The sequence below is a fragment of the Buteo buteo genome, chromosome 9 (assembly GCF_964188355.1).
Source record: "Buteo buteo chromosome 9, bButBut1.hap1.1, whole genome shotgun sequence".
In the NCBI taxonomy this organism is placed as follows: Eukaryota; Metazoa; Chordata; class Aves; order Accipitriformes; family Accipitridae; genus Buteo; species Buteo buteo.
Genome location: NC_134179.1, coordinates 36,475,457 through 36,494,270, shown reverse-complemented (window position 1 = coordinate 36,494,270; position 18,814 = coordinate 36,475,457). Strand labels below are relative to the sequence as shown.

Genomic DNA, 18,814 nt, shown 5'->3' with positions numbered 1-18,814 from the left:
CCGGGGGGTGGGAAGGTTAAAAACGCAGCCCCAGCCGCCCACCGCTCCCGCGGCCGTGCCCCCGCAGTGCAGAAGGGGCGGCTGGCACTCACAACCGCGGACGCGGCGGCCCCGGCCCCCCACACCACGCTCTGGCAGCAGGCGGCCTGCCCCGCTCCCTGGACACAGCTCCCTATTTGGCAGCGCTGGGTACTGACCTCCCCGGCGGCGGCGGCGGCGGCTCCTCCATGGCGGCGGCGGCAGAGACCAGCGCGGCGGCGTTTCTCATGCATGCACTGAGGCCGGCATGGCGGCGGATCGCGGTGCGCGGCCCGGCCTGGCCCGCTGCGGCGCCGGGGGTGCAGCGAGGAGAGGGAGGAGAGGGGAAGGGGGATGGGGGGGGGGGTGTGTGCTCTACCCAGCTGCAGGAACCCGGCCGCGCAGAGCCGCCCGCGCGGCCGCCATCTTGAAAACAGCCTCCGCGGGCAGAGAAGCCGGGAGCATCGCTACGGCGCGCGAGGAGGGACCGGCCGAGCCAGAGGCGCTCGCTCCGCCGCGGCCGGGCGGGGAGCGGCTCGAGGCGTGGGCTCCCCTCCCCGCCCGCCCGCTGCCCCCGCCGTGAGGGGGACACCCGCCCCTCGGCCAGGCGGTGGGGACGGGGCGCGCTGCGAAGCGGCGGCGTTTCCCTCCGGGGATGCAGGGGAGGTATTTCCCCGCCGTTCTCCGGGAGGGGCCGCGTTTATTCCGGCGCCAGGCGGTGAGGGAGGCGCGGCGGGAGCTGCCACCCCGCCAGCTGGCGCCTGGCTCCCTCCCCACCCGTGACAGGGCTGTTGGCCGTTAGCGGCTGCCATTCGCATACGGGCGCCGGGGGGTCTCGGAAACTGCAAGTTTCACCAACTTTAGCAGGCAAGGATAGAAGAAAGATCTAAGTTCTGAGAGGAAGATGGTTTCCCTCAGCAGGTAGCAGCTCCCCGCAGCCTGCTTGCATGAGGGCCAAGGCACGCTGAGGCTGGAGGTACCGCGGCCTTCTGCGAGTCGTTCGAGGGCACCAAAGGCCCTCGAGGAAGAGGGGGTGCGTGGAAGAATGGTTAGGGGCACTCAGAGCTTTGCAGGAGAAATAAAAAAAAAAAAGCAGGCATCATTTATTGTGCTGCTTATGGAGTAACTTGTTTAATTTTATAAATCTGGTCTTTCTAAAGCCTCCAGCAGCACTGGTTATCGGCCTTGAACAGAGAACTGGAGCCACGTTATCCATTTGGAAATTCAGGGAGGAAAAATGTAATTTCCTGAACTATAGCTTGGCTGGAATACCGACGTTAACGCCCTTCAAAGGCAGAAAAGTGCCATGAGTTAGTTAATTGTTAGAGTTGGTGAGAGAGAACCTCATCTTCTGTTTTATAGAACTGGAAGGACAGCAGCAAACCCTGGTATCAGTAATGTGTATACAAACACTACATGTTACTTCTGAAGAGTGAAATTTGAACTTGGACTGGAATCAATGCTAGATTCTGCTTTATGCCCAGTTCCTTCATTAAATTACAAGAGATTTACACGGATTTCTAGCCTGATAGAAAAGTTCAGTTGTAAAGTCACCGTTCATGATACAAAGTTGTCCATGTATCTGTCCAAGTTCAAGAAACAAAGTTTCTACAAATTTATTTTAACAGGCCCTTTGAAATAAGAGAATTTTTTTAAAGCTGAAATGCAGAAGATACTTCAACTATACATTTATCATCTTAATAAATACATGCATTAAAATGTACGACCAGATGAAATAACATTATGCAGGAAGCCAGCTCCCTGTTTTCTATAGGTCAAGAAAAATACCTGGATCATCATGCCCCTGATGGTCATAACATCTAAACATCAAGACATTCAGCATTTCTGTGCAGAGTTATTATTTAAGATTACTTCATATAATTGAAAAAAGCAGTATTTAGCATGTTGATGATTTTTTGCCAAATACTTCTGCCCCAAACCAAAAAGCAGTTCTAAAGGCAGATACACATAATACATTCCTACTAATCTGTCATGGTGAACAAAACCTAGAAACTATAGGTGAAGAAAGTCAACATTAGAAATTCTGAAGTGCTAACCTAATAAATTACTTGTCATCTCCATAAAAACATAAATTCTCTAAATCTAAAGCAAAGCTTCACAGTATGCACATTTTTAGTATGACTGCAAATAACAAAGGCTCAATGTCATTGATGAAATAATTGCATAGCAGTGGCTTCTGGAATTCTTCTCAGATACGTTATGGTTCATCACCTGACACCACCTCTTCAGCTAGTTGCAGGGCAGAGAAGTCTTTATGTTTAGCAATCATGGCAAAATTTTTCAGCCGCTTTGCTTCTTCAATCAAAACAATCAGTGTAGTGGTATGTTAGAAGCACGAAGTTTTCATTAACTGGGAAAAAAAATATCTGATATTGCCTTTTGCCACAGATGTCATGGCATGATGGTATGGATGTGCAGACATCCCAGGGGCCCTTGGCAAAGGTGAAAGTGGGGACTGCCCCCTGCCACTACTTTCTGTAAATATTAAGACGATTTACTGAAGTAAATTGGGGTTCACTGCAGCCTCTCAAACAAGGAAGTCCAGAATAATCTTCCCTGCATGCCTCTTCCCCTTTCCCTTTAGGGCAACCCAACATATTGGGTTGCGTCACATTCTTGTGGTATACCATAGAGAATATGCTAAAACTACAGATAACTGGCCGAGCAAAGCAAGGCTGTAAGTTTAATACAATGACACTTTGTCTGCAAGAGGCGATAGCATGCAACATAGCTCCTGGCATCAAGGAGAAAATTGTAAGAGGAGATGCTTATGAATGGCCTATGGAGAACTTGGAAGGAAAGGAAAAGAGATGCAGGAATATATGGAGCTGATAATACAGGAAACAGCAGATGACATAAAACTGTCAGAGCCCATATAGAGATAATATATAGCAGAGACGAAATTTAAAGAAGTTACAGAGGTCTTACAAAAATTGATACACACAAAATTATTTTAATTATTTTTGTCTTCTTTTAAGGGATGTCTTTTTATTTCAAAGACTCCCTGGCTGCCAGTTTGTGAGTCTAAACATTATCAGCATTGCACAGGTGCATGAAAATTAATAAATGAAATTGTTCACTCTGGTTCCACTACTGGAACAGAAGAAGGCACAAAATTAAAACAGACATTACGATAAATGATGTCTTAATCTGTCAGAAAATTGAGTTAAAATTTTAGTAATATTAATGGATTTTATTGTCTGATGTGACAAAATTGTGACCCCAAAATTCTAGGTTTAAAAACAAACAAACATGCAACTGTCAAAGTAGACAAACTTATTTCAGTTTATCTTCTGTTTTCTGAAGTTTTAGGATGAATTTTCTTCTTTTTTTCAGCAACCATTTGGGTTTATACTTTTAGCAGCTACTGTGATTGCTTAGGAATTGTTTTTTATTCCAGCATTGTGCCTTTTATTACACCAGCAGTCCTAGAACTTGCAATAAATATTTAAGATATGGCAATAGCATCCTAGTAACAAAAATAGGTCTTTCAAATAGCTTTTTTAAATGTCTACTGCAACTACCCTTTAAATTTCTATCTGTTCCTGGGGCGTAGATTCTGTTATTCCTTTCTCCTCATTTCATCACAAGTATCAGGCAGGATCGTACATGCAGCTGTGCTTTTGCCATTTGTGAATTCTACAGCTCTTTTCTATATACAAAAAATTCTAATGAAGAAAGATTGGGTTTGTGTAGGTAATTAAATATGTTATAAGAATATCTTTCAAAAATTTTCTCCCAGTAACTGTCACAAGGCCAAACTGCCAAACTTTTATTTCACGTTGTGAATGTTATGCAGTATAAGGCACAACTTGGTCTTTTTTTTAACACAGTTAAAGAAACATAGTAATCAGATGGTTCTTCACTGTGAACTACATGCAAAAATTAAATTCTTGACAAAAACAGATTTGTAGATTTAGGTTTTTTCTTCCAATAAATTATTTCTTTTAATTCCACTAAAAGCTGTTTAAAAGTAAAAGCAAAGTTAATTAGACATAACCCCCCTTTCAGCAGTAGACACTGGAAAGCAGCCTGTTAGGTATAGTTAGTCTAGATCTAGTTAAAAGTGCTGAAGATAGAATTTTCATTTTTTCTTGGTCACAGATTAGAAATGCTCTTTTGCAATGTGATGAAGAGGAAAACATGAACCATACCTGCATTTAATATCTAGAAGACAATCTGACACCATTTCTTTCTTATGTAGATATTGCAATGAGCTACTCCAGAGTCAAAATAAAATACCAAGATACCTGGTAATATGCAGATTCTTCCATCTACAGTTTTGTTGCTTTCACAGAGGAGCAAGTTGGGGGTTTTTTTTGAAAGAAACGGAACTCAGTTTTCAGTGTCATATAATTTGAGCTTTGCTGCAATTGATTTGAAGTGTGAACCTCTGAAAGAAATTAAAGAGTCATGCTGTATATACCCCTGTTCAATCATCCGTTACCACTGTGATTCATTCACTTCAGAAGCTCGCATGATAGCTGCCAAAGCTTGTTCAGCAGCATGGTTTAACACCCATGCTATAATAGGAGCCAGCTAGCTTGAGGGAGATAGATAGAGTATTTCTGTCTGAACACTGTCATCTCACATGCTGTATGTTAGATCACAGAGGGCTTGATATCATTAACTCATCGCTATTAAAGGAGTATTTGTTAGTAAGAGTAGCATGAGGTCAGAAGCATTCCTGGGATTATCGTCTTGTCACTTCAACTGGGTATTATTTTTTGTTTGGTACTTCCTGTCCTAAAAAGCAACTGTATGTAACACTGCCTCTGCCATTATTAAAAGGGCATGACCCAAATAAGGGAAGTGTAAACCTCAGTTCTGCTTAAAGCGGTATGCTTTTACTACGTAAAGCTGGTCTTTGGGCTTGGTGCCTATAAAGCTGGGCATAGCTAAAACCACTGGGTGGTATTCAAAGGTACCTAGACTCTGGACATAGAAATGATTGACCGTAGAGACTGAAAATGTTTCAGAGTCAACGCATGTATTGTAACAGTCTGGCTACAGTAGCTTATGTCTTCCCAAGAACTGACTTTGGGCCTGTGAAAACAAGCTGCACTGAATTTAGCGCTACTTGAACTTGACTACCAACAACAGAGTAAGCTTTCTTAAAGCTAGCTTGGCTCCTGCTAAATCACACTATAATCCTTTCCCCAACTGTATAATAGACATACTCAGTGACTAGCCATGGGACATTTATAAACAAGACCAAGATCATTGCAGTGCTTGTCTGTATTTGTGTTCAGTATTATATTTTCATGTTCAAAGAAGCTCCACTGAAGAATTGAGGCCCATCCTCTGAAACCTTGTTTGTAGACCCAGAGCATATTCATCTCTTTTCTGTGCGTGCCTGACAGTACAATTTAGCACATCATTGTGTGCAACTCTCTGTGTTTTAAAGCATCTTGCAAGTTTGAACACTTGTTTATATTAAAAGTTTTAAAGTGATGTTATTTATTTTCATCAGCCCAGAAAGCAAAAAAAAGTTCCAGACGGTATCATTTAAAATATCTGGTTGTGCATCTGAGATTCTTTCTATATCTGCCTTACAGCAGCTGCGTTATCCCAGCAGAAAACAGCTGTGAGATCTGTATCAAACTTCCCTGCCTAGGGATATCTTCTACAGCTCCTGTCCATCTCTCCTCCTTCCAGTAGTTCCTTCTATGAAGTGAGAGTAATCACAGAAAACCAGCGTAGCTGGCATATTCCTTTACCCCAGCAGTTCCTGGCTGTTGCATCAGCTGTATGGAGTTATAAGCAGCCATGAGAAAATTTTAATCTTCATTTAATGTTAATCCCTGCAAACATTTATGTACACATCAGTTCACTTATATAATAGGCATGCTGAAATCAATGGGACAACCCTGGGAGAACAGTTACTCATATATATAAATGTTTATAGGATTCATTTCCTCCTTTTGCTCTGAATCATCTGGAAGAATTTACCACCCACAACTTCACAAGGTGAGTTTCATGGTGTAATTCTGTTGATGGCTCGGTTCTGGTGAACAGCAATAGGAACCAAGATATTCTCTGCTTGGTGCAATGCCCCACTAAATAGAAGACAGCAAGATCGTAACTCATTCTACAACTTCCAGATGTCTCCAATTGTGCAGTGCTTCAGGTTTTATCTTACACCTTCGTCTCTGTCCACTTCATTACTTAAAAAAAGCTGTTACCTCATTGTGAGCATAAATATTTCCATCCTTTTAAATACTTACACTGTTCCTACAGTATAAAACACTCTAAAGAGTTAGTTGTCTCCCATTATTTCAATTTATTCAGAGTTTTTTATTCTTATTTGACTCTTATGGGCCCCTATCATTATTTCTATAATTGTTTTGCATTTCCTTTTCTTCACATGCTTATTTTAAGACACATCCATGCTAGGAAACATAGCACTCAGCATTTGAAATAACTGTTGAATGATGTGAGCTAATCTGCTTTCCTGGCAGCAGCAGTCTCTCCAGCTACAGCCAGCTGAGGAATCCAGTTTATGACCCTTCTATTAGGGAGCTGAGATCCGTGTGACATTCTCTGCTGAGCAGCTACAGAAGGAGGTAGCCTCCACGCATTTATTACCTCTGTAAGGCAGTTCAGAAGGAGTCATGGATGTTAGTTATGAATGCCAGTACTTCTGAAACCTTCCTAGACAAAAATAATGGAGAACCATAAAGGACAGTGCTGGAATCTCTGGAAGAGCTATGAAAAGCTGGACAGCAAAGCTTAACACCTCCTTCCCCCATTTTTCCTTCTTTTCTCTTCCCTCCTCAGAGAACTTCAACCAAGAAAAACTTGTATATTCTATAGGATTTTAAAGAGTCTTTTTTTCCTATCCATTTTGTATGATGGAGTTCACACATCCTTCTGCAAAGAATCAGAGCACCACAGATCTGCAGGTATCACACAGCATTTGGCTGCCGTACTTAGTACCTTCTACTGTGATAAGAGATCCCCAGGATCTCCAGGTGCATTATAAATACATACTGGTTGTGGCGCAGGTGATAAATTGTAAGGCAATGTATTATGCCTGTTGGTTTGCTTGACTGGGACAGGTTTCTGAGCCCTTTTCCTCTGACTTTTTCTCTTGCCAGCTTAAGGAGCTCTCTGCTCATCTCATTAGCCAGGAGACTCTCTGAAGTTGTTTAGGGAGGCTTGTGTCTGTTTGGGACTGAGGAAACCTAGTCGCAGGTGAAGTGAATGATCTAACCATTCCTATTATCCCAGAAGCACAGGAGGGTGGATTAAGAAAAAGAAAATGAATAATCCCAGTGATCTCAACTGTGTTATTTGTAAGATCCGTAACATATGCAGGCTGTCTCTAAGAGTTTCAGAATTTATTCAGCATTGCCTTCATGCATTTGTGAGTAAAAAATGATGCTGTATCAAACATATTTGTGCACGTCGCCTTTCTGAAACCTGCTTTCAAGTACTCTACATTTTGACCTCTCCTAAGGATAGATATAGGTTCAAATAACATGGGTCAGAATCAAAGGCAACACCAAGCTGACTGTCTGAACCATTACCAAAGTTACGGAAGCATCGTGTGACTTATGGCTTCAGAATTCCTGTATTTTCATCTTTAAATTCACAACTGTAATATTACAGTACTGGCATGTATGTGTTTCATCTTTTGAATTAAACTCCATATTAGCCAAAACAAAAAACTCATTTAACCAGGTGCTTTATGGAGATGTAATATTAACATTCACCATGGAATACAAGGGATAAAATTATTCCAGAACAAATGTGTTTGGTACAAAGACAGGTTATTATTTTTTTTGTGGCTGCAGAATCTTCTTATGGAGGTCTACAGAAGTTTATAGTTACACTGAGCACAAATCTTATCCCAGTTACACCTTTTTTCTAACATCCTCCTTCCCCTCCCCCATTTGCCTGAATTCATCACAGTTGCAGAGGCTACACAGAACTAGCAGAACTACCTCTGTAGGTGACTTGAAAGAGTTTTGCCTTTGCTGTCAGACGGCCTGTGGAGTTTTATATATCCCTCGTAATCCTATTATCTCACACATGGTATAACAGTTCCTTCTTTTTCATTTGTTGATGGGAAAATATGTTACAGATAAATGAAATATAATCTATTTTTACTGTGTTGGCTAACATGTGGTTTAGATTTACCCATGTAACCATGACGTTTTTGCAAAAGGAAAAGAAATTTTGGGAAAATTTGAAAAAAATTGTTAGGTTTTATTTTAATGTAAGTATTTTTTATTACCATAGCAACATTCTTAGTGAAAGTGTGAGAGGATGCATCATTTTGCTTTTTTTCCTAGGCTTATAATTTTCCAAAAATCTTCACAATGAACCAATACTTTCCACATTCTGACTCCATCCAAGAAAGGGTTTTGTCAAAATTTGGACAAAATACATTTAACAATTTGGAATCCCATTCATGTTCTTTCATTCCTAAGGAAAAAAATTCTGGAATGTTTTTGTACTTTTTTTCCTACAAATCAAAATTCGAAAAACCCGAGTGAAGTCGCATCAAAATAGTTCAGGTGAAGAGCATCTGAAAAAAATTGTTTGCTAATATAACCATGCGAACATAAGTAATCCATGTGAAAATTCATCTCAGTCTAAGGCCAGCGCAGTTAGTGCTTTGCAGTCACTACCATACTAATCCTCAGGGAAGAGCAGAATATCAGGGAAATAATTATTTCTAGTGCATCTGCCAAAGAAGAGTTCAGTAGCAGAATCTGAGACAGCAGTGTCTGTTAACAAGCATTAGATGCTTATATTGTTTTGGTTTAAAAGATGAAGATAAAGTTCCTGTTATCTTTATGGGTATACAGTTAGTCTCATCAATATATGACAATGGTATCACTGATACCATGACTGTGTTTTGCTTGAGATAAAAACAAAGTGATGTCACTGATTTTTAACCAGTTATGATGTTAAAATATAACGTAACCCAAACATAACTTGTAACTTTATTCTGTTTTTCTTAGCAATGTGAATGCTTTTGAAATTGCTCTTTTTTTAAAAGATGGTTGCTATCAGCATCTTAGGGTGGATTTCACTATGACTGTGAGGATACGATGGGCTTTGTTTTTTTAAGAGTAGATATTTTAACCCTAAATTGTACTCTGAAGCCATTTAATTCCACAGCAGTTGCTCTCAGCTGTGGTGATAATCAGAAATACAAAGAAAGATGTCAAAATTTTGTTAGTTCTTGTTTCTATCCAGGGAAAATAGAATGAGTTAGTGTGTTCCTGGAGAACGGGATGACCTTGTTGAAGCTGAGTTCCTCCTCTCTTACAGGCTGAATGCTATGGCATGTTTCAGCCCTATTTCTGCTGTTTATCTATAGATAGTCTGAAGACTGGGAGAGAAATCTTCTTCACCCTTAATCCCAGCAGACACCCATCAATTAGCCCTACTACTTAGCCTAGACATTAAGACACTAACATAAAACATACTGAACTCAGTTAAAAGACTCCAGCTTTCTAACAATGCATGGATGTTGCAGCAGACAGAGCTAGGAAAAAATGCTTATCTGCAGATTCAGCACCCAGTTTTCAACAGGGCAAGCACACATGATTCTTTCAGTAGTACTGGAGAAGGACTGCTGACTGTCGGAAGCATTCAGTATGGGTCAGTTACAACACTTCATGACATGTTGCATAACTATAACCTGCCTGAGATGAGATCGCAAAATTCTTTATCTTCTAACTAACTGTTTAGATAGACGCTAACTCTGTAGGTGGACATTTGATCTATAGCCCATCTGTCTGAGGTAGACTCTCATGTCTTCATTAGGCGTAGATGACTACTCACTGAATGAGAAGATATGTATTCTATAAGCTATGGAAGATGACTCTAATACATATTATATTTCTAAAGGGACCGTTAAGGTATTTAATATAAGAATAGACTGTTATACTTAGCTGGATTTAAAATTTCAAGAATAACACTTCAGTTAGAATTTTTGCATTAAAATGTAATATTTACATGTTTATAAAACATCTCCAAATGACAACTGAGTTCTGGGGTCCCCAGCACAAAAGAGACATGGATATGCTAGAGTGAGTCCAGTGAAGAAAAGGACTACAAAGGTACAAAGGTAGTGAAGGGTGTGGAGCATCTGAAATCTGAGGAGAGACTGAGAGAGCTGGGACTGTTCAGCCTGGCGAAGAGAAGGCTCAGGAAGGATTTTACCAATGTGTATAAATACTTGATGGGCGGGAGTAAAGAAGATGGAGCCAGGCTCTTCCCAGTGGTGTCCAGTGAAAGGACAAGAGGCAATGGGAACAAACTAAACCACAGGAAATTCTGTTTAAACATAAGAAAAACTTCCTTTACCATGAAGGTGGTCAAACAATGGCATAGGTCACTCAGAAAAGTTGTGGAGTCTCCATCCTCGGAGATACTCAAAACCCAACTGGTTGTGGGCCTGAGCCACCTGCTCCTGCTTACCCTGCTTTAAGCAGAGGGTTGGGATGAGGTGATCTCCAGAGGAATCTTTCCACCTCAATTATTCTATGATTGATCTCATAAATACTTTTGAATTACAAGCAATCTCTAATACAGAAAGTTCATTAGGAAATACAACTATTTAAAAGCACACAGCACCACAAAACTTTTGATATTATTTATCATTTTGTTACAAGTTGTGTGTTTTTTAAATGATGAATTTTGAGTAAAGAACAGTTGCAGGTAAGAAGTTATTCTAAAAGATATCATTCACACTGCTGTTAAGTAGCCACTTCTGCATATTAAATTGTAACTTCCTGTCAGAAGAAGGTGTACAAATACCATTTATATGGATATAAGGTCAGCTTTGTGAGCAAGTCCTTGTTCTTCTCCTTTCCAAGTTGTGTCATTTCTTACTAATGAAGTTTTACAGCCACGATGACAATACTGCCCCCCCCCCTTTTTTTTATACTTGGACTGTAGGTTAATTGTTTTAAGACACTTTTAAAGAACAATGAACATTAACAATGTCTTTTGCTTTTGTACTTCAAGTGATACAAAATCCTGATATTCAAATTGTATAAATTATAAACCATCGCATTTTACATGTCAAATAAACCAAGCCTGTCATTATTTGGATGTGGTCAGCTTGACTGCTCCGCAAAAAGTGAATGTGACACCCTTATTCATTTGTATGAAGTCAGATTCTGAAAATCTGAGACTCCCCTGATTTCAGTAGCTGTTTTCCCTGTGTGAGGTTTGCCTAACCAACAGATGAATTGGCTCTGTGCTATTCCCCATTCATGGCACTGCTGAGCCTTCTGATATATTTTAGTTATCACACTGCTTGTATTTGAAAATAGCCTGTAAGCATGTTTTGTGTGGCAAGTACCTAAAGTCTATTTATATTACCAATATTTCTCAGAGTTACATTTCATGCTACATTTATTACAGCTATTCCAAATCTCCTTCTTGTATCCACAACAGCCTGCCAACCAGTGTTGAGTAAGAGGATTTAACTGGGAATGGATCGCTCTCCCTGAAGTAATTAGCTCACATAGACTTCAGAAAGGGATGTTTTGCCTGCCTCATCGCTTGTCTAAAGAGGTAAGGGCAGAGCTGTCAAAATTACTCTCTGACGTAATGCAGTGAGTATGAGTCTCCTGGAAAGCTTCAAGTTGTAGGTGCCACAGTCACAGCTTGTAGGGTTACCATCAGAGAGTCCAGTTTCCTGTGAACTGTAAGGTCAAATTATCTTTATTTGAAGTTAAAAGATTTCTGCCTGAGAAAGCAGTAACAAGCAACCAGCCTTTTAAATGTACCATTGAATGCCTTTCCTATTTGATCATCAACATTTTGGTCCACAGCTCAGTAACTAAAGTGCACTGACAAGTTTTCTTCATATTATACTATTTGCAATCTTTAGTGGAAACCAGAAGTGAATCTGATTACCAGCTTGACATTCACAGAGCCTTATATTCATGCATAAATATGAAGATTCAATGTAAACCAGTTGTGCTCATATTGGTTGTTCTAGAAGCTGATTATGAAAATGTGGCTATCTGAATACAAAAATAATCTGAAAGATACTCTTTAAATGTACAGTGTCAGTATCCAAAGCTACATAAAAAAATCAGCCAGCTTGCCTATATGATGTTACAAAGCAAGTCTGCTAGGTTTTCTAGCTGCTTCTTTTTAACATGCTTCATCCTTTGTGGTTTTTTTTAATTTAAATTTAGAAATATAACATTACTGTTGTATGATGAGGGGAGCAGATTAAGAAATATCCTTAGATAAATACAACTATAGCGATGACAGGGCAAATCCAGATGTAAAATCTAATGGTAGGTTCTGTCAGTAATTGTAGTTACATACAGCAGATATAGAAACGTTGGAACAGCAGAAACAAGAGGATGTTATAGGTGCTGCCTACTGTAACTTGACCCTTATACAAACCTGGTTTAAGTATTCATTTAGCAATGGTTGACTGCACTGAATTTAGCTGCTTTTTTTTCAAAGTAAGAAGTCTGCCTTAAAAATAAATAACTGAGGTTTAATTTATGTCATTTATTACAATGTGTTTATGAACCACGCTTCTCACCTCTGTATATTGCTTGATTTTTCTGCTTCCATGTGCTTGGATTACATGGCACTTTGTTCCAAAGCATTCTTGCTCAGACTGATCTTCATTTCTGTATGATCTGCCTAGCTGAAAAAGGTTTTATTGATGTATTTATATTGGGGAAAACTGGCAGAACTACAAATACAGCACCAGCAGTGCTTATGAGCATAATTGAATCTCTTCCCATTGCAGCATAAAACTATAATAAAGTGTGCATTTTTTACCAGTATAACTAAATCAATAAACAGAGCTGCTACTGGCATACGTCATAGACACCCATCATTAGCTTACTTTGAAAGTCTCATTTATTGTGCATACAAGTAGGAAAAAAGTTTATTCTTATCAATAAAATAAGACCCAGTTTCAGTGCCAGGAAGATGCACTTTTTTTTGCCAAGGGCAAAGAACTCTCTAAGGAACAGGCTGCACAGTTTAGCTGTTGAATGCTCATCCAGCTGCATGCTCCCCATCTGCCAAATATATTATCAGAGCAGTACCCAGATTCCTTGGCTATAAACAAAAGCCTGAATGTTCTTTTTAGTGTCACCAGCAACCCTTGATATTCAAGGTTCATATTTCCTTGAAGTGCTAGATAAGGAAAAAAGTTTTTCCAAACCCCTAGCCTCTGTCCATGTAGGATAATTAATAATAACATTTTCGGTCTAGTTCAAGGTTTTTAAACCAAGCTGGCCTGTTTTGCACTTTCTGTGTAAAGTGGAAAGGCACAGAGGGAATTGCAATGCTCAGTATCTCTGAACATCTTTGCAAGGGTATGTAGGTATGTATTTAATCTGCATTTGGTAGGGCTAAATCTTAATGAAAACATGGGCAAAATGAAAGTGCTGCAAATTCAGCAGCGACCTCGCGAGAAATCCCTGTGGCTTTGCAGGAGGATGAGGTCACGGCAGAAGGGCAGACATGTCATAGGCCAGCTCGTTTTTGCTGCAGGCCGCCTTGCTCCTGCTCTGCAGAGTGCTGACCTGCCATGAGCCTGGAGGGGAATTGCATTGCAGAGCTTCTGCTTGTCTCTCCCTTGCCCGAGTGCTCCATCCCCTTACCTCCATGGGTAGTGGCAGAGTGCATGGCCCATGCTGACTCAACTTTCAGGTTATTGTGGTGTGAGTCATAACCGTGCTACATGCTGCATATCTGCAAAGGTAGGGGTACAAACAATGTGAACAGGGAGGTGCTTTGCCTCTTGGTTGGATGTCAACACTCAGCCATAGGAAGAAAAACCAGAAGAAATTGTTCAGGGACTCTGGTTCTTTCCTCCCAGCATTCTAGTACACTTGGAGGAGTATTCAAGTTACACCTGTTTAGGGAAGGTGTAACCTCTGACTTGGGCTGCCTAGCTGGCTAAACAAGCAGGAACGGGTCAGGGTGATGCAAACCCTGCCCATGCCCTTCCCCGTCAGACTATTTGTTCCCTCATACATATCAAGCAGACTCTGAAGCTTTTAAGCAGGGGAGAGGGTTAGAGCGACACATCTTTGAGAGCTACAGAGAAAAATAACCTGGCATTATTGCAGTATCTTTACAGAAATACATTTAGTTAATTTATTTAGGCATAAGGATGCCCCTATAAGGCAAAACATGGAGTTCACAAGAGAAAGCAGAAGATAGAACAGGTATTCGGTGAATGGCTACTGAACCAATAATGAGATATTATGGTGCTAGGACAAGTTTGTTAATTTTCAGCAAAGACCAGTTGAGAGTCTTGCAATAGAAAAAGATGCTAAAAGTTATTTTATAGAAGGGAAGCTTGCTAATCTGTACTATTGAAAAGGCCAATATATTCCCTGTGTATAAATTTGGTTTTGAGGTGTTTCCAGGAAAAACACAATAGTGAATAAAGGGTGCTTCATCCAAAAAAATACATTTTCAAGTGCTCTTAGAAATGAAAGAGTCACCAGCTCTTATGACACTGATTGCTTAAAAATGGATCCTTTCAAGGGAAGGAGGACAATAAACCATTCTTGCAGGAAGTCTTAGTCGCTAGCAACATTGGCCGAGTTTAAAATTTGCTGGTGAATAGGAGCTGAGGATGTACTAAATCATATTGGGCTTAAGCTTACAACTGGACAAGCAGTATATTCACTGGACAAAGTTAGACCCTTGTTCTGCTTATAGGCTGCTTTTAAAATTGCAAAACAAAAAAACTCTCCCAAATGCGTCACAAATTGGAATTACTTGTACAAAACATTCATCAAACAAGTTTAAGCTAATGCCTGTTGCAAGTATTCCTTGGAGTATTTGACATTTGTGCCATGGTATTTGTGTGCTGTGTGACATTCATGATGTGTTTATGCTGCAGGAGGAAATGCTTCACCCAGAAGGTTGCTGCTGTTCTGCTGTGGGTTGACTAATGTCAACCCTGTAGAGGAAGGCATTGTGCTCCCCTTATATCAAAGCTCTGAAAACAAGAGAAGGTGGAAGATGAATGGTGCCTCAGTCCTCTGCTGGTCTGTCCGTTCACTGGTGACATTTCCATTTTTGATTAAAGAAATTTCAGCTACTGGTATAACAGACACTTTGGCAGGCAAGCAAAGAAAGTCTCTTGCCTCAGAGCATTAGGAAGAATTCTTTGAGCCCCAGCTCCACGAACCATGTGAATTAGAGGCAAATATAAACTCAGATTAAATTTCTATCTTCAATTTTGAACCAAAGTGCTTGGACATGTGATCCAGAAATATTCTAAAGTTTCAGTAAGCAAAGCAAAGAGCAAATAAAAAAGTATCTCCATACTTAGGCCAGCCTTCTCATTCTGGGGACCTGAGTCATGACTTCTGACTGCTTGGGTTAGCAATTCTGTATTTAGCAGTGACCAAAATGTTCAAAAATAGCTTCTCACTATTTGTGCAGCTATATTTATGCTGGGTTAAAGCCATGCTAAGCTGCTAAAAAAAGAAACCCAGACCTTGGCAGTTAGCAGGGCATGTCCACAAAGATCAATATGCAACATTGCCTCTTGAATCTGAAGTTCTCTACTATTGCCTCTCCACAGTGACAGACTGACAGGAGCTGCTCTGAGGCACTCCTCCTCCTCTTCTATGACTTGTCCTTTAAGTGTGATGCATAAAGCAACTGTATTCAAATTGATTGAACTTCCAAAAGGGCAGGGTCACTGGGCAAAAATTTTACTTCCTTTTGAAGTGAAAAAAACTGTGACCTCATAAGCTACATATTTGGAGAACTGTGGAAAGTGTTCCTGACTGAACGCAGGCAAGCCTTAACAAATCACCTGTGTTTCCTGCTCTTGTCTACCCCGGTCTGATTTATTTGTTGATCTTATCCACTCACATACATCTTATCTTTTAGATAGCTGGTTCTTTGGGATAGAAACTATCACTTCCCATTTTTTTTTAAGGCAACAGTGGATAATATGGCTGGACTTTTTCACTTGCTATATTGTAAGTGTTAAATAAATAACAATTTTGGTCAATTCCTAGTCTCAGTGTTGTGTCCAAAGCTATAATAGGAAGCAAATGAAGTACTGGAAATCAATTTGCTTGGGCCTCTATCTGGGACACTTCCTCATTCCAGAATACAGGGTTTGAAAGCTGACATCTGGAGTGATAAGATAAGTTTTCTGCTCTATCGTATGTGCCTTCTGGCATATATATGTACTTTAGATGCAGATTAAGACTGTTATGTTAAAAATGTGTCCCTCCTGTTCTGTGTTGGCAGTCTCAACACTATAGAAACTCCTTTAAACTCCTCCAGTCCAAATCCCAAATATCAGTACTTTAACGTCCAGAATCAGAACCTGGCCAACCCTTACTCAGAGAAGCAACCATCCTCTCTCGCCCTAGTGTGGCTTGTGCAAGTGCCAGCCAGTCACAGCTGCACCTCCTCAGGGCACCAGCTGCTCCCCTATGCTAGTCTAGGAGAGCAGGACAGACCACAGGTCGGTCTGTCCTTGTATTGATCAGTACAAACCCTGCCTCTAACCCCAAAACAAAGAAAAGGCTATAAAAAGAGAATGTATACTGCTCTAATCCAAACAGGGAGCTCTTGTGGGAGACTCTTTTTCTCTAAAACAAACCAGAGCAATATTGCAATATGCTGGCCTTTATGCAAGCCTGTGCCCGCACTATTGCCTTGAAGATACTTTGATGGAAATTTCTTCATGTCTCATTTTGATTTTCAAGTGACTTATGCTGCCTAGAATTCCTGTATGTCCTTCCTTTCTAAAACTTGTAGCAACCGGTCTCTGTGGTGCAAAATCATACGTCATGTTATTTGAGCTATTTATTGCTATCTGTATATTTCTTATCCGTACATACCTAGATGAATATGTTACATATACTTTAATGGGACATGTTTGTAAAATATACTGGCATATGCAAGTCTGGTAATGACTCTAAAGATTAACAGGTTTAAAACTATGCCAAAGGTGGTTTGGATGACTGTATTTGTCACATGTAGCTAGCTGTGTAATGTTTTGATAGCTCCTGCATGGCAGATTCTTGCACATTATTCAATAGAGCTTAAGTTTTCATTAAATATGTACAAGAAGAACATGGAAGCATCCCTGATTTTGATCTCTCTAGTGTCCTTCAGGAATCAGCTGCCATTGTTCTGGATTATATGGGAGATGTGATCTTAGAATCACTCCATTTCACACCATTAGTGTATCAGTAAGAGGTTAGGACACACTGCCAAGTAATTTATCCAGTTAGTGTTAGAAATTACGGTTATGTGTAAGGTGAAAAAATATGCAGAGTGAAATATGCAAACAACTATGCAATGTGACCTGCCACAGCAGTCCTTCTGCATCAGTTCCTCCAAAGATCTTGGGTCACCTGAGAAGCTGCACTTCCTCCCCACCTTCCACCTTCCCACAGGGGCAGCAAGCTGTCTCAGCAGCAAAACACTGAAAAGCAAACAGGCCTGAGCCCCACAAGACACAAAAGGGGTTTTCTGTCCTTCTATGGCTTCTAGCTCTGTAGAAGTGAAATCCTGCTCTGCAGTCAACATTCACACCAAATGCCTGTGGAACCACCCTTTCAAGACTACCTACAAAAACAATAGTAAGATTTTTTTCAGTTAAATTCTTTCAGCCTGTTGGTGGTATATATATCTATCTTTTTATATACATAAATATTGCAAAATACTTGGCTGTACTTTTTTGATATTTGCATATTCTGTAGCTCTGTCATTTCACAAAAAAGACAGAAACATTTTATTGGTGGTAACTGCTATTATGCTATTCAGTTGCCTAATGAAATGCTTTAGAGTGAAATGCAAAGCCCACATGCCTTTCCAGAGGATTTGAAAAATGTGATTATAATAACACACAATCTGTTTGTCAGTCCAACTTCCAAGCCTGTATCCAGCAGGAAAAGTCACAGTGAACGTAAGCATGGAAAAAAATATGTAAAAGGTCCTTGCTACTATTACATTTGTGCATCTGTAGGGACAAGGATGACAGTTCACCAAGTGCCCTGAACACTCAATTTTTCCTTTGAGAGAAACTGTGTTCAGTTTTTTCTCTACAAAGACGCCTCTGAGCTTGGATTCTTTCCTATGGTGCTGAATGCCAGCTTGTTCTGCAAAGAGAAGGAAGGGATTTAAAAGGACATGAAGCTAAATGGACTTCTGACTAGATGGGCAATTATAACAAAAGTAAGTTTGCATTATATAGGGAGGCAGAACTTTTTACTTCATTGCAGTATGCACACAAGATCACTTTATTTCTGTTAAATAATTTCCTTTGCTTGTAATGCCCCTCTTGTGTCGTGACTCCTCTACCTGTGAAACTAAATAGCTACTAGAATGGCAGGGGGAGGCCCTCATAAAAATTGTATAACCCGGCTTTATTTATTTATTTTTTTTTCCTGCACTAAGACCATATGATCCAGAGAGACTGGCTGAAAGCGTAGAAGCCTTGTCTGCAGTTCTTGATATTCGTGAAGTGTTTGCACTATTTATTTTTACTGTCTGTGTTAGACCTCTTGGTTCCCTGCCCCTTTACTCTTCGCTGCTTAGCCCTGGGGAGGAACATCCCGAGGCAGAACCGGCACCAGCAGCACAAGCGGAATGAAAGGCTTTTCTGCCCATCAGCGAAACAGATGGGCTCATTGGTTCACCAAACTCCCCCTGCGCTGCCTGGTCAGAGTGGTCTGGCAGGGTCCGAGAGCTGCAGCTCTGCACTCGAGCCAGGCAGGAGCAGTTGCACCTTTTTCCATTTCTGTCTAAACACATCGCAGGA

General features: G+C 40.5%; 1 protein-coding gene and 1 long non-coding RNA gene across 9 annotated transcripts in view; one reads left to right on the top strand and one right to left on the bottom strand.

Moving 5' to 3' along the window:
- The window catches only part of MAP3K4 (mitogen-activated protein kinase kinase kinase 4), a 77,216-nt gene extending 72,706 nt beyond the window's left edge, over nt 1–4,510 (bottom strand). For 2 of the 8 annotated variants that reach the window (XM_075036078.1, XM_075036079.1), the window contains exon 1: nt 198–576. In XM_075036078.1, the coding sequence (XP_074892179.1) occupies nt 198–268 (71 nt within the window). In that variant the 5' untranslated portion in view covers nt 269–576. Of the gene's footprint in view, nt 1–197; nt 596–4,193 lie in introns of those variants that run through there. The other 6 variants (XR_012651693.1, XR_012651692.1, XM_075036080.1 and 3 more) reach the window with 6 other exon arrangements.
- Nucleotides 4,511–6,386: 1,876 nt separating this feature from the next.
- LOC142034562 (uncharacterized) lies at nt 6,387–17,699 on the top strand. The gene is made up of 3 exons (XR_012651691.1): nt 6,387–6,944; nt 11,467–11,586; nt 14,915–17,699. It is a non-coding gene; the product is annotated as an uncharacterized LOC142034562 (long non-coding RNA).
- The last annotated feature ends 1,115 nt before the right edge of the window (nt 17,700–18,814 follow it).